This window comes from Rattus norvegicus, chromosome 13 (assembly GCF_036323735.1).
Source record: "Rattus norvegicus strain BN/NHsdMcwi chromosome 13, GRCr8, whole genome shotgun sequence".
NCBI classification, from domain to species: domain Eukaryota; kingdom Metazoa; phylum Chordata; class Mammalia; order Rodentia; family Muridae; genus Rattus; species Rattus norvegicus.
Genome location: NC_086031.1, coordinates 77,816,733 through 77,832,841, shown reverse-complemented (window position 1 = coordinate 77,832,841; position 16,109 = coordinate 77,816,733). Strand labels below are relative to the sequence as shown.

The 16,109-nt window shown below is 40.9% G+C and overlaps 1 protein-coding gene across 1 annotated transcript in view; it reads left to right on the top strand.

Annotated features, from left to right (window-relative positions):
- Positions 1-10,883: 10,883 nt before the first annotated feature.
- Fmo6 (flavin containing monooxygenase 6) overlaps positions 10,884-16,109 on the top strand; it is a 28,359-nt gene continuing 23,133 nt past the window's right edge. The window contains exons 1-2 of the mRNA XM_006250206.5: positions 10,884-11,101; positions 11,432-11,662. Coding sequence (XP_006250268.1) covers positions 11,531-11,662 — 132 coding nt within the window. The 5' untranslated portion in view covers positions 10,884-11,101; positions 11,432-11,530. The remainder of the gene's footprint in view (positions 11,102-11,431; positions 11,663-16,109) is intronic.

Below are 16,109 nucleotides of genomic sequence, written 5' to 3'. Positions count from 1 at the left end.
CACCACCACCACCAAGATCACCACCACCACCACCATCACCAAGAACACCACCACCACCACCACCACCACCATCACTAAGACCACTGCCACCACCAAGATCACCACCACCACCACCACCACCAAGATCACCACCACCACCACCACCACCACCACAACCAGGGCTCAAAAAGCATCCCAGAAGAGGAGACAGAAAGAGTATAAAAGACAGAGGGCTGAGTACTGTGACAAGCTGTCTCTGGATATTACATAGTTATCAAAATCATAAGCTCACAGCAACTGTGGTTACCTGTATAAGACCCACACAAGAACAAGCCAGGAAAAGTGCAACATAGATGGGTAGATCATCTCTAGGCCCCATCCAATGTATAGTGACATTACTGGAAGTCGGTAGTTGCTAAAGTGGAACAGTCATACTTTTCTCCATTAATTAATTTATTTATTCGCTTTACATCCTGATCACAGTCCCCTGTCTCCTCCCAGTTCCCACTTCACACAACCCCTCTCCTCTCCCCTTCTCCTCTGAGAAGGGGAGGAACCCCCTTGGTACCAACCCACCCTGGCACATCAAATCACTGTACGACTAGGTACATCCTCTCCCACTGAGACAAAACAACCCAGTTAAGGGAATGAGATCCACAGGCAAGCAACAGAGTCAGGGATAGCCCCTGCACCCACTCCAGTTGTTTAAAGACCCACATGAAGACCAATCTGCACATCTGTGACAGATATGTAGGAGGCCTAGTTCCAGCCCGTGTATTGTCTTTGGTTGGTGGTTCGGTTTCTGGAAGTTCCGCAAAGGTCCAGTTTAGTTGACTCTGGTGGTCTTCTTGTGGAGTCCCTAGCCCATGCACATCCTTCAATTCTTCCCCCAACTCTTCCACAAGACTCCCTAAGTTCCATCTAAGGTTTGGCTGTGGGTTTCTGTATCTGTTTTGGTCAGCTTCTTGATGGAACCTCTGAGAGGACAGTTATGCTAGGCTCTTGTCTGCAAGCAAAGCAGAGTATCATTAATAGTGGCATGGATTTGTTCTTGCCCATGGGATGGAGAGATTGCTCAGCTGTTAAGGTCTAGGCTCACAACCAACAATATAAGAGTATCATTCGTTATTTAGTGTATGACAGTTGACAAATTTTTTTTCTGTGTCCAGCAGGTGGCCCCACACACAGGCACATCAGAACATCACTAATTGGACTTAGTAGGTTATCAAAAAAAGATATGAAGTTGGGAGGGAGAATGATGGGAAAATGTGAGGAGTGTCACATGGAGAAATGGGGGTTAGACATGATCATAATTCATAGTATACATGTATGAATTCTCAAAAATAAGTTTAATAATCATCCTAATCATCAAGAAAACACAAATCAAAACCAAATGCAATGTTACTTCATGTCTGTTATCATTGCTGCTTCCAAATGACAAAATAAATCACAAGAGTTGAAAATGATGTGGAAGGAAAAAGAGAAACCTTGATCCATTGTGCAGTGAAATGCAAAGCCACGATGGAATGAATGACTATTCCTCAAGGAAATTAAAGATCTAACACATTGATCCCACTTATGGGTATATATCCAAATGAACTGAAATAAAACACTGAAGAGTATCTGCATTTTTATAGTCATTGCTGCTGCATTCACAAAGGCCAGGACACACATCAGCCAAAATCTCCATTGATGGACACATCAAGAATATGTGGCGTGTGTCTGCAACAGGATATTGTCGACCGCATTACAAAGAGGAATCAGAAGCATATTATTGTCTGTAAAATCAGCCAAGAACAGATGGACAAATGCTCCTAGCCCCATCTTATGTGGAATCTGGAGAAGGGGTTCCAGCAGCGGCAGACAGCAGGTAGGTGATTGCCAGGAGCTTGGAAGTTGGAGAGCAGGGATGATGGTGATCACAGGTAAAGGCTCAGTTAAGAGCATAAACGGGGAGAGACCTAACCGCCTGGTCAGGTGGGCACTCCTGAGGCTGCAGAGCGGAAGAGACCACCAACATTGCTCACCCCTGCCCACATCCCTGGCCCAAGAGGAAACTGTATAAGGCCTCTGGGCTCCCGTGGGGGAGGGCCCAGGAGCGGCAGGACCCCTGCCTGAGACACCACCAGAACCTGTAGGAAACAGACCTGATAAACAGTTCTCTGCACCCAAATCCCGTGGGAGGGAGAGCTGACCCTTCAGAGAGGCAGACAAGCCTGGGAAACCAGAAGAGACTGCTCTCTGCACACACATCTCGGACGCCAGAGGAAAAAGCCAAAGACCATCTGGAACCCTGGTGCACTGAAGCTCCCGGAAACAGCGGCACAAGTCTTCCTGGTTGCTGCCGCTGCAGAGAGCCCGTGAGCAGCACCCCACGAGCGAACTTGAGCCTCGGGACCACAGGTAAGACCAACTTTTCTGCTGCAAGAAAGCTGCCTGGTGAACTCAAGACACAGGCCCACAGGAACAGCTGAAGACCTGTAGAGAGGAAAAACTACACGCCCGAAAGCAGAACACTCTGTCCCCATAACTGACTGAAAGAGAGGAAAACAGGTCTACAGCACTCCTGACACACAGGCTTATAGGACAGTCTAGCCACTGTCAGAAATAGCAGAACAAAGTAACACTAGAGATAATCTGATGGCGAGAGGCAAGCACAGGAACCCAAGCAACAGAAACCAAGACTACATGGCACCATCGGAGCCCAATTCTCCCATCAAAACAAACATGGAATATCCAAACACACCAGAAAAGCAAGATCTAGTTTCAAAATCATTTTTGATCATGATGCTGGAGGACTTCAAGAAAGACGTGAAGAACTCCCTTAGAGAACAAGTAGAAGCCTACAGAGAGGAATCGCAAAAATGCCTGAAAGAATCGCAAAGATCCCTGAAAGAATTCCAGGAAAACATAAATAAACAAGTAGAAGCCCATAGAGAGGAGACACAAAAATCCCTGAAAGAATTCCAGGAAAACACAATCAAACAGTTGAAGGAATTAAAAATGGAAATAGAAGCAATCAAGAAAGAACACATGGAAACAACCCTGGATATAGAAAACCAAAAGAAGAGACAAGGAGCTGTAGATACAAGCTTCACCAACAGAATACAAGAGATGGAAGAGAGAATCTCAGGAGCAGAAGATTCCATAGAAATCATTGACTCAACTGTCAAAGATAATGTAAAGCGGAAAAAGCTACTGGTCCAAAACATACAGGAAATCCAGGACTCAATGAGAAGATCAAACCTAAGGATAATAGGTATAGAAGAGAGTGAAGACTCCCAGCTCAAAGGACCAGTAAATATCTTCAACAAAATCATAGAAGAAAACTTCCCTAACCTAAAAAAAGAGATATCCATAGACATACAAGAAGCCTACAGAACTCCAAATAGATTGGACCAGAAAAGAAACACCTCCCGTCACATAATTGTCAAAACACCAAACGCACAAAATAAAGAAAGAATATTAAAAACAGTAAGGGAAAAAGGTCAAGTAACATATAAAGGGAGACCTATCAGAATCACACCAGACTTCTCGCCAGAAACTATGAAGGCCAGAAGATCCTGGACTGATGTCATACAGACCCTAAGAGAACACAAATGCCAGCCCAGGTTACTGTATCCAGCAAAACTCTCAATTAACATTGATGGAGAAACCAAGATATTCCATGACAAAACCAAATTTACACAATATCTTTCTACAAATCCAGCACTACAAAGATAATAAATGGTAAAGCCCAACATAAGGAGGCAAGCTATACCCTAGAAGAAGCAAGAAACTAATCGTCTTGGCAACAAAACAAAGAGAATGAAAGCTCACAAACATAACCTCACATCCAAATATGAATATAACGGGAAGCAATAATCACTATTCCTTAATATCTCTCAATATCAATGGCCTCAACTCCCCAATAAAAAGACATAGATTAACAAACTGGATACGCAACGAGGACCCTGCATTCTGCTGCCTACAGGAAACACACCTCAGAGACAAAGACAGACACTACCTCAGAGTGAAAGGCTGGAAAACAACTTTCCAAGCAAATGGTCAGAAGAAGCAAGCTGGAGTAGCCATTCTAATATCAAATAAAATCAATTTTCAACTAAAAGTCATCAAAAAAGATAAGGAAGGACACTTCATATTCATCAAAGGAAAAATCCACCAAGATGAACTCTCAATCCTAAATATCTATGCCCCAAATACAAGGGCACCTACATACGTAAAAGAAACCTTACTAAAGCTCAAAACACACATTGCACCTCACACAATAATAGTGGGAGATTTCAACACACCACTCTAATCAATGGACAGATCATGGAAACAGACATTAAACAGTGATGTCGACAGACTAAGAGAAGTCATGAGCCAAATGGACTTAACGGATATTTATAGAACATTCTATCCTAAAGCAAAAGGATATACCTTCTTCTCAGCTCCTCATGGTACTTTCTCCAAAATTGACCATATAATTGGTCAAAAAACGGGCCTCAACAGGTACAGAAAGATAGAAATAATCCCATGCGTGCTATCGGACCACCACGGCCTAAAACTGGTCTTCAATAACAATAAGGGAAGAATGCCCACATATACGTGGAAAATGAACAATGCTCTACTCAATGATAACCTGGTCAAGGAAGAAATAAAGAAAGAAATTAAAAACTTTTTAGAATTTAATGAAAATGAAGATACAACATACCCAAACTTATGGGACACAATGAAAGCTGTGCTAAGAGGAAAACTCATAGCGCTGAGTGCCTGCAGAAAGAAACAGGAAAGAGCATATGTCAGCAGCTTGACAGCACACCTAAAAGCTCTAGAACAAAAAGAAGCAAATACACCCAGGAGGAGTAGAAGACAGGAAATAATCAAACTCAGAGCTGAAATCAACCAAGTAGAAACAAAAAGGACCATAGAAAGAATCAACAGAACCAAAAGTTGGTTCTTTGAGAAAATCAACAAGATAGATAAACCCTTAGCCAGACTAACGAAAGGACACAGAGAGTGCGTCCAAATTAACAAAATCAGAAATGAAAAGGGAGACATAACAACAGATTCAGAGGAATTTCGAAAAATCATCAGATCTTACTATAAAAACCTATATTCAACAAAACTTGAAAATCTTCAGGAAATGGACAATTTCCTAGACAGATACCAGGTATCGAAGTTAAATCAGGAACAGATAAACCAGTTAAACAACCCCATAACTCCTAAGGAAATAGAAGCAGTCATTAAAGGTCTCCCAACCAAAAAGAGCCCAGGTCCAGACGAGTTTAGTGCAGAATTCTATCAAACCTTCATAGAAGACCTCATACCAATATTATCCAAACTATTCCACAAAATTGAAACAGATGGATCACTACTGAATTCCTTCTACGAAGCCACAATTACTCTTATACCTAAACCACACAAAGACACAACAAAGAAAGAGAACTTCAGACCAATTTCCCTTATGAATATCGACGCAAAAATACTCAATAAAACTCTGGCAAACCGAATCCAAGAGCACATCAAAACAATCATCCACCATGATCAAGTAGGCTTCATCCCAGGCATGCAGGGATGGTTTAATATACGGAAAACCATCAACGTGATCCATTATATAAACAAACTGAAAGAACAGAACCACATGATCATTTCATTAGATGCTGAGAAAGCATTTGACAAAATTCAACACCCCTTCATGATAAAAGTCCTGGAAAGAATAGGAATTCAAGGCCCATACCTAAACATAGTAAAAGCCATATACAGCAAACCAGTTGCTAACATTAAACTAAATGGAGAGAAACTTGAAGCAATCCCACTAAAATCAGGGACTAGACAAGGCTGCCCACTCTCTCCCTACTTATTCAATATAGTTCTTGAAGTTCTAGCCAGAGCAATCAGACAACAAAAGGAGATCAAGGGGATACAGATCGGAAAAGAAGAAGTCAAAATATCACTATTTGCAGATGACATGATAGTATATTTAAGTGATCCCAAAAGTTCCACCAGAGAACTACTAAAGCTGATAAACAACTTCAGCAAAGTGGCTGGGTATAAAATTAACTCAAATAAATCCGTTGCCTTCCTCTATACAAAAGAGAAACAAGCCGAGAACGAAATTAGAGAAACGACACCCTTCATAATAGACCCAAATAATATAAAGTACCTCGGTGTGACTTTAACCAAGCAAGTAAAAGATCTGTACAATAAGAACTTCAAGACACTGAGGAAAGAAATTGAAGAAGACCTCAGAAGATGGAAAGATCTCCCATGCTCATGGATTGGCAGGATTAATATAGTAAAAATGGCCATTTTACCAAAAGCAATCTACAGATTCAATGCAATCCCCATCAAAATACCAATCCAATTCTTCAAAGAGTTAGACAGAACAATTTGCAAATTCATCTGGAATAACAAAAAACCCAGGATAGCTAAAGCTATCCTCAACAATAAAAGGACTTCAGGGGGAATCACTATCCCTGAACTCAAGCAGTATTACAGAGCAATAGTGATAAAAACTGCATGGTATTGGTACAGAGACAGACAGATAGACCAATGGAATAGAATTGAAGACCCAGAAATGAACCCACACACCTATGGTCACTTGATTTTTGACAAAGGAGCCAAAACCATCCAATGGAAAAAAGATAGCATTTTCAGCAAATGGTGCTGGTTCAACTGGAGGGCAACATGTAGAAGAATGCAGATCGATCCATCCTTATCACCCTGTACAAAGCTTAAGTCCAAGTGGATCAAGGACCTCCACATCAAACCAGACACACTCAAAGTAATAGAAGAAAAACTAGGGAAGCATCTGGAACACATGGGCACTGGAAAATATTTCCTGAACAAAACACCAATGGCTTATGCTCTAAGATCAAGAATCGACAAATGGGATCTCATAAAACTGCAAAGCTTCTGTAAGGCAAAGGACACTGTGGTTAGGACAAAACGGCAACCAACAGATTGGGAAAAGATCTTTACCAATCCTACAACAGATAGAGGCCTTATATCCAAAATATACAAAGAACTCAAGAAGTTAGACCGCAGGGAAACAAATAACCCTATTAAAAAATGGGGTTCAGAGCTAAACAAAGAATTCACAGCTGAGGAATGCCGAATGGCTGAGAAACACCTAAAGAAATGTTCAACATCTTAAGTCATAAGGGAAATGCAAATCAAAACAACCCTGAGATTTCACCTCACACCAGTGAGAATGGCTAAGATCAAAAACTCAGGTGACAGCAGATGCTGGCGAGGATGTGGAGAAAGAGGAACACTCCTCCATTGTTGGTGGGATTGCAGACTGGTAAATCCATTCTGGAAATCAGTCTGGAGGTTCCTCAGAAAATTGGACATTGAACTGCCTGAGGATCCAGCTATACCTCTCTTGGGCATATACCCAAAAGATGCCTCAACATATAAAAGAGACACGTGCTCCACTATGTTCATCGCAGCCTTATTTATAATAGCCAGAAACTGGAAAGAACCCAGATGCCCTTCAACAGAGGAATGGATACAGAAAATGTGGTACATCTACACAATGGAATATTACTCAGCTATCAAAAACAACGAGTTTATGAAATTCGTAGGCAAATGGTTGGAACTGGAAAATATCATCCTGAGTGAGCTAACCCAATCACAGAAAGACATACATGGTATGCACTCATTGATAAGTGGCTTTTAGCCCAAATGCTTGAATTACCCTAGATCCCTAGAACAAACGAAACTCAAGACGGATGATCAAAATGTGAATGCTTCACTCCTTCTTTAAATGAGGAAAAAGAATACCCTTGGCAGGGAAGGGAGAGGCAAAGATTAAAACAGAGACTGAAGGAACACCCATTCAGAGCCTGCCCCACATGTGGCCCATACATATACAGCCACCCAATTAGACAAGATGGATGAAGCAAAGAAGTGCAGACCGACAGGAGCCGGATGTAGATCGCTCCTGAGAGACACAGCCAGAATACAGCAAATACAGAGGCGAATGCCAGCAGCAAACCACTGAACTGAGAATAGGTCCCCCGTTGAAGGAATCAGAGAAAGAACTGGAAGAGCTTGAAGGGGCTCGAGACCCCAAAAGTACAACAATGTCAAGCAACCAGAGCTTCCAGGGACTAAGCCACTACCTAAAGACTATACATGGACTGACCCTGGACTCTGACCCCATAGGTAGCAATGAATATTGCTAGTAAGAGCACCAGTGGAAGGGGAAGCCCTGGGTCCTGCTAAGACTGAACCCCCAGTGAACTAGACTATGGGGGGAGGGCGGCAATGGTGGGAGGGTTGGGAGGGGAACACCCATAAGGAAGGGGAGGTGGGAGGGGGATGTTTGCCCGGAAATCGGGAAAGGGAATAACACTTGAAATGTATATAAGAAATACTCAAGTTAATAAAAAAAAAAAAAGAGCATAAACGGGCTTGAAGATGTATTGTACAACATGCTAACTATAATTAATATTAAATACTTATAATCTTCTAAAATGGGAGATGTTAAGTGTTCTCACCTATAGAAAAATGTGTTGATTGATTAGCCTCCCTGCTAACATTCCATGTTGGATTTTATAGCAAGAGATCATGTTATATATCTTAAAAAATACATTTTATTTATCAGTTATATCTCAGTAAGAAAAACTGATAGCATAATTAATTGATATATACTATTTGATATATTTAATTTAGATATAATTGATGTATATATATTTGATATGCATACTATAATTGATAATATAATGCCTCAAAAAACAAAGGCCTTGATGCGCCCATCTATGTAGTAATAATAAAATCCTCTTACAAAAAACTAACCAAAACGTTTGGAAAGCACTGGCAAGTTAAATCAGCATGTATATATTGAGCCTCTACTGAATATTCAACTCTCAACTTGGTGCTAAGGAAGATTTAAGAATGAGCAAACATGTTGCTGTCTGATCAGATAGGAAATCTGCCCACCAGGATAATAATCTACACCTATGAGCCAATTAACAAAACTTTCTGAAAATATGCAGCCATTAGGTAATGTGAGGCATAGCATTTGGTCTCTGGAAATCTAGAAACAAAACATGTAAAGCTAAGAGACTTTCTATTGAAGAGTGAATTTTGCACAGATAAAATGAACATGGGAGAGTCCCCCAAGAGCCACTTTAGAGGCCTGTGTCAGGAAGGAGCATGATTCCCTGCAGGGAGATGAGAAAGAATGTGGTTGGATGACAGGTTATCATGGTAGAGGGGTACATGCCAAGAACTGGAGAGATGAGGAAGCAGGGAAGGGTGTGTGTGTGTCTTAATCTCTAGGGAGGAACACCATAAAATTTATCATTTAAGAAAATTAATTTCCTGAAGCCATTGGGACTTCCAGATGATATATAGATCCTGAGGACAGAAAGCTGGAAATTTACTGCCAAAGACGAAGGAACTCCATAGAAATCACAGAGTTGAGCCAAAGTTCACCTGCTGGGACAGGGCAGTACCAAGAACACAGGGTGAGAGAAAGGAAAAGATTCTACTGTTCTGCCATTCTGATGCGGCTGTTTGGTCCGGGATCTCCTCTCACCTAACTGAATGTGTCACTAAAAGCTAAGATGTTAGGTGTCTGCTAACTGAAGGAAACTTTCACGGAAGATAAGGTTAAATTGTCTTTCCTGCCTCTCTTCTATGCCTGAGCTAAAATAGAGGTAGCCAGGCACAGCCCCAGCAAGGGAGGAGGGCCTAGGCAGTGTGAGCAGTCCAAGAGACAGGGAGTGGAGCCCAGGGACCTGAAGTCACAATAAATCAAGGCCTCTGGCTATGTTTTGGGTACCCTAAGGTTCCCTTAGGTCCATCAAAATACAAAAATAGGAAAGAATTACATAATGTAAAACCATCTGGAGAATCTCCCCAAACTCTCACAAATTCTACAACAATCAGCTTCTCTGGCAAACACCAGCTCTTTCCATCCTCTAATTCCACAGACGCCCTAAAAAGTCCTAATCCACAGGCCAGAGAAGCTAGTCAACAGGCCAGAGAACAGATTGTTCACAGGGCCCTGCTCTCTTTGGCCATCATCATACTGCAAGCCACCTCTGGAGCTTGAAAAGTAGAGATGTAAAATATTTAAAATCCCGAGACCCACCAGGTTGTTTCTGTGGTCTCACTTCCCATGCAAACTTGACTCCTAATCACCTCTCCAGAGGAAGCTTGGAGATTTTACAGTTCTCTAACATCCTAATAAAAGCTGGAGCTCAATAATTTCAAAGTACTGTAAAAATCCCTAAATTCCTAAACAGCTACTTAAATTAAAACGCACTCTCTGGGTCCCTGCCAGCTTGCTTAGCTAGCTCCAGGCAGAAGAAATTGGTGATTGAGTATGATGGCGTCTCTGAGTAGAAGAAGAAGCCATTTCTCTGGGTGTCGAGATGACGCAAGTTAACCGGGGATGGGGACCGCTGTGAAACCCGTTAGTACAGATAGCATTTGGATAAGCAAAGATGGAGATGTGCAGGCAAGCTAATTGCTTCCACTCTGGGCTCCCTCCTGAATCTTAAAGATAAGAGCAGGAGCAGGAGCTAGGGCTGGGGGAGGCTCAGAGAGCAGACTCCTGGCTTCACAGTCTGCTCTTCATGTTGGTCAGTTTCATAAACCACAAGAATTAGATCAGCATCCCAAATCAGGTTGCCTAAAGTCTTGAGAAGTTTGAGATTTTTTTTTTTGCCCCCACTGTTGGCCCAACAAACTCTTTTCTTACAGCCCAGGTGCTTAGGTTTTGTTTACATTTTCTATAATTTCAAAGCAAGAACAAAGAAAAGATTTATTGGCCATTTGGTCTCCCAGAGTTTCACTTTACAGCCCAATGACCGGATCAATTGCTATAATATTTTTTTCAGAGCCAAGGGCCCGGGCCCCCATTCATGCCCTTCCTCCACCCCTTTCTTACTTGTTCCCTCATGCCTCCTGTCCTCTTATTCCTACCACATGCAATCCTTCTCTTCAGGTGTTAGCAGAGCTCAACACCATGAGAAGTACAAAGGAAAGGAAATTTTTGCTTTAAGAAAAATAGCCCCACCCCCTTTCTCAATTTTTACATCAAAAGACATTAAAAGCCATTCTCTTCTACATTTGGAGAACTGCTGGTTCTCTGGAAAGGGGAACAAAGGGGAACAAGGTAAAAATCCCTGAGAATCGGGCACTAGGTGTTCACAGAAATGATTTGATGTAAGGGGGTTCATGTAGGAGGTGCTTTTCTAATACTTAATCCCGTATTTATCTCTGAACTGGTAGAGAAGTCAATTTTGAATTTCAAGCTACTAAAGCTTTGTTTGAAATTTTGAGCATTGGTCCAGTGATCTTCATGGTGCTGCCTGCAGTGGCAGTCTCTGACTTGGTCATTTCTTAAAGAAAGATTAGAGAGGGACAGGTTTAGTGTCTTATTATACCAGAATTGTATAGAATAAACACAAACTGTTAATGTGTACCTGCGTCTTCTTGTGTTAAGGTGAAGATCCTGACACATAAAACTCAGTTAATAATTTCAACTGAAAAACCCAAGCATCAAAGGACATTCTTTTGAAGACTTTTTTTCATACCACCTATCATGGGCAAGAAAGTGGCCATCGTGGGAGCTGGAGTAAGTGGCTTGGCCGCAATACGGTGCTGTCTGGAGGAAGGGCTGGAGCCCATCTGCTTTGAAAGGAGCAACGATGTTGGAGGCCTGTGGAAGTTCTCGGTAAGTGGTACATCTCTCAGACACAAGAGGTAGAAAGATGGTTTCCATTGCAAACCACACCTGATCTTTCGCACCTGAAAGCCATATTGCAAAAGCCCAGATCTGGAAAGGTTAAGTCCTATTTCTCCTATCACACTAACATCTTATTAATTCTACTAACATGTAATATTGATTCACTCAAAACTGCTTCACACCAACAGGGCTGAGCTTAGTGAACCTTAAAGGAGGTCCTCAAAGAAAGCCAATAACTTTGTGATGTAGTCCTAGTCTCTAGCCTGTCAGCCATACCATGACCTGTCTGGTGGAGTCTATTCTCCAGGCTGATGAGGAACTAATGCCAGTAGCTAAAAATAATATGCAGTCACCTTCTTGCAAAGATGCTTGCAGAGGTCTATCCTTTATTTCTCTGAAATACCAACAAAACCATTTCAAAATACCTGGACTGGAGTCAAATTCTGAGCCCTGTTTCCAACGCAGGTTTTCTAGGCAGATAGATCTTACACGGTTGACTATCGTACTCTGGAGCTCAAGAACTCATCAGTCAAATACAGAGATTGGAAATTAGGTGGCCTCTAATGTGCCTTGTGAAGCAAAAGAATGTAATTTAATGACTAATTTTGTCTATATGGGCAATTATGAACTGTTATAAATCATCTAATAATGATGTGTGTGGTTATTAGATTGTCAATTCTAAATCTGAAGAGAAAAATTATGATCTTTGCTATCTAGTTTTAAAAAAAACAATATGGCCATGAAATGTTTGATATAAAGTTTAAATCTCAAAAGCCAGATTTGGGAGTACTTCTTGCTTTCCTAGCTTGAATTTTTCAGTCAGTCTGACTTCATGTAAGTGATAGATATTTTTTAGATCAAAGACAGTGTATCCACAACACCAGTCTAATATCCATTGTCTTCTATCTTGGTCTTGGTTTTTGCCCACCTGAAAAAAATATTTAGTACTAATTTAGGATGGCTCTGTATTCAGCTCACAAGATTTTTCTGTAGTTTTTGGTCCTGTTAAATGCAAAGTGTTACATGAAATATGTAATCATAGATTTTTATCTTCAACTCTGGAAATGAAATTTTAGAGAATTCCATTCTCTTTCTATTTCCCCAGAGAAGTGTCACCAGCTTAATTAAATCATAAACCATCTTATCAATAAGAGCTGAATGTGTCTGGTTTTTGACAGCAAGTAGGATGGCACAATCATTACACATCAGTGGTTTCTAGTCTACTGATGAAGGGTGTCATAACTTAAGTCCACAACCCCTTGGTATCAAATAAACAAGAACTCATTTGATAACAAAACTTTTCAAGAAGTAATGATGAGAGTAATCTGACCATGAAGTATATGATAAAACCAGTCTAGAGAAACTGAGTATATTCTAAGAGGCACCATCAGACTATCAGACTATTAAAACAGTGAATCTTAAGAAATTGAGATTTCTCCACGATCTCAAGTTGAGATGAGAAATGCCTGGGTCATTCAGGGAGAAAGTTCTTCTCTAGAAGAAAAAAGTTTACAACCTCACAGAGAGGATGATGATGAATCAGTGGTGGATGGAACCATGCCTTGACCTGGGCTTCCTAAATGTGTGTATCCTTGGGCTTCGACTTAAACATTATTCTCAATATAGGACCCTGGAGATGAACTGGAATGAAGGGGAAACTGGATCTCTGTTCATTAATTCCTAAGGAGATTTAGATAAATTCTCCTTTTATGATTTTGGCTGGCTTAAGTGGCTTACTGAGGATGAGTGGAGAAACCTGGCTTCTTGAACCACAAACTATGACCTAAAGTCTAGTAACAGTGAAATCAAAAACGTAAGCCAACTTGTCATATGGCTAATTCCCACTTTTAGTCTATCCTGAAGAAATTTTATCATGTTTGGTTATAGATAAGTACCCCAGACCTCATTAGGAGTCTACTGTACATATTCTATAAGCTATGTTCGATACTATACATATTCTATAAACTATGTGGCCCTAAGTATCTCAGACTAAAAGTTGTTAATAAGATGGCCTTTGATTCTTGTCAACTCAGTGGATAAAAGCTACTGAAATCTTCATAAGTCAGGAGAACTTCTCAAAGGAAGTAGATCTTTATGTAATGCAATTCCGGAGTACTATTCCCTTCATGGTCTGTGAATGGTGCCCAGTGTCATGTAGATACCCTGGCAGTGTGCCAATACCAGCACCATAAGAAAACCCAGCACTCCAAAAGGTATACAGGAGGTACTGGATCTTCTGCATCCAGGAAAGAATCTGTGTGTTAGCCATTATTACTACCTCAGGAAGTTTATGTAAGGAAGCAAAATGTGAGACTCTGGTTATCCACAAGATAGAATGTCTCTTTTCCATCAGGTTATGTATATAAGCAAAATTCTACCCAGAATACCCTGAGTAGGGTGTGGGAGTGACACATTCAAATAACTTTGGTTTCCTGTACACATCCCCAATCCTTTCTTTCCTAAGAAAAGTTGCTTTTGCATGATGTATGCTCAGACAGGAATTTTGAAAAGAACGTGTTATATAAGTTTTTACCTTGTGAGTCCCTGCTGGGCAGAAGGTGTGGCGGAAGCCAGAAACCTGATCACTGTGAACTTTTCACTATGTGCTTTTTCTAAGAAATGGAAGCCAAATGGGATTTAAAGACTACCAGACTAAATGCGAGTGAGCTTCAAGTTTCACACACTCATACAGAACATCACGTCCTCAAAAGATTTGGTTAGTTGGACAGTAAGAAATTTCCCCCATCTAAGTACTAACCAGGCTTGACCCTTGACCTTGCACCTTGAACTTTGGTGCATTCAGGGTAGTATGGCGGTGACTGGCCTGGTAAGGATGAAGATATTCTAGAGAGACACTTGTGACCTCAGTCTATCAGACTATCAAAAGATTAGACATCCAAAATGGAAATTTCTCCCAGAAATCTCATGCTGAGAGAAGGAAAATACTGGAAGCCTTTGTTTCTCTAAAAAGAGAATTAATAGTGCTGACTGCTTCTAACACTCACTAAGCCCCTTTATGTGATGAAACTGGAGCCTAGACAATGATGGGTCGATGGTGGGTAGAACCCCACTTTGTTCTGAACTGCTTAGGTGGGCATATTCCTGTCCTCTATTTATAAATTTTAATCTCACTTCAGGACTTGTAAGATGGGCTGGAGGAGGAGACCAGATATCATTGCCGTTCTTTCCAATGGCTACATTGACCAAATCTCCTTTTTCTGCCTTTTATTATAAATTTGACTGTTTCAATTGTCTCCTTGAGAAGAGGTGGCTGAACTTGAATTTTTAGAATACAGATTACAACCCCAAGTTTGGTAACATGATCAAACACAGCAATAAAAATTTTCTCGGGGTTGGGGATTTAGCTCAATGGTAGAGCGCTTGCCTAGGAAGCGCAAGGCCCTGGGTTTGGTCCCCAGCTCTGAAAAAATGAACCAAAAAAAAATTTCTCAACAGACAAGCAACCAGATTAGCATTATGTTTGGCTAAAAGAAGAAAACAAAAATGTTGGAATAATCTGAGCTTATTTTTTTCAGTCACTCATGCATGCATCTACCCAACAAACACATCCTGAGTGTATAGAGTATCATGTTAGGCATAATGTCAAATAATAAGTGCACTAGGAAACCAGCATTTTAAATGTTTTCTTTAAGACTTTCATACTTGTATACAACAAAATATGATCATATCTACTTCCCATTTCCCCCTCCAGTGCCCCTATATCCCCTCTCTAGTTAATGCCTTTTTAAAGAAGTCACCCACTAAACCATTAGCACTGCCCATATTGTTGGTGGGGTATTCACCAAAGACTGCTCAGGCATGGGTTTAAGCCAATAGAATGTCTTTGTCAACCAATCAGCCTTCGACTACACTGGGAGTTTGGGGTAACACTGAATGTTTCTCAAGGTGAGCATTTAAGTACAAAAACCATGTTCTGGTTTTCAGTCAACAAAAACAGTTAGCCAGAAGCAGAACTACAGAAGCTAAAATGCAAGGTTAATACATTTTGAGACTTTTCCAGAATCTAAATGGATTTCAATGGATTTGGTCTTTGTTTTAGTTTTGGCAGATAGTGATGTCTACATGCTGAGTTTTTTTTTTTTTCTGGTTCTTTTTTTTCGGAGCTGGGGATCGAACCCAGGGCCTTGCGCTTCCTAGGCAAGCGCTCTACCACTGAGCTAATCCCCAGCCCCTACATGCTGAGTGTTATAATCTGAATGTTACTTCCATCATGGAGTCAGTTATGCTAAGGTCTTGGGACCTACTAAGGTCTGGGGCCCTGTTAGAATATGTACAACAGTGTGAGGCCATTCCCTGAAATGTGAGGAACCTACCAGTGGCCATAGAAATTAAAATAACTATGATATAAGCAACTGTGTACTTACAACAATAAAGACAACAGAAGTTATGAGTGTATGGATGATTGACAGTTGAT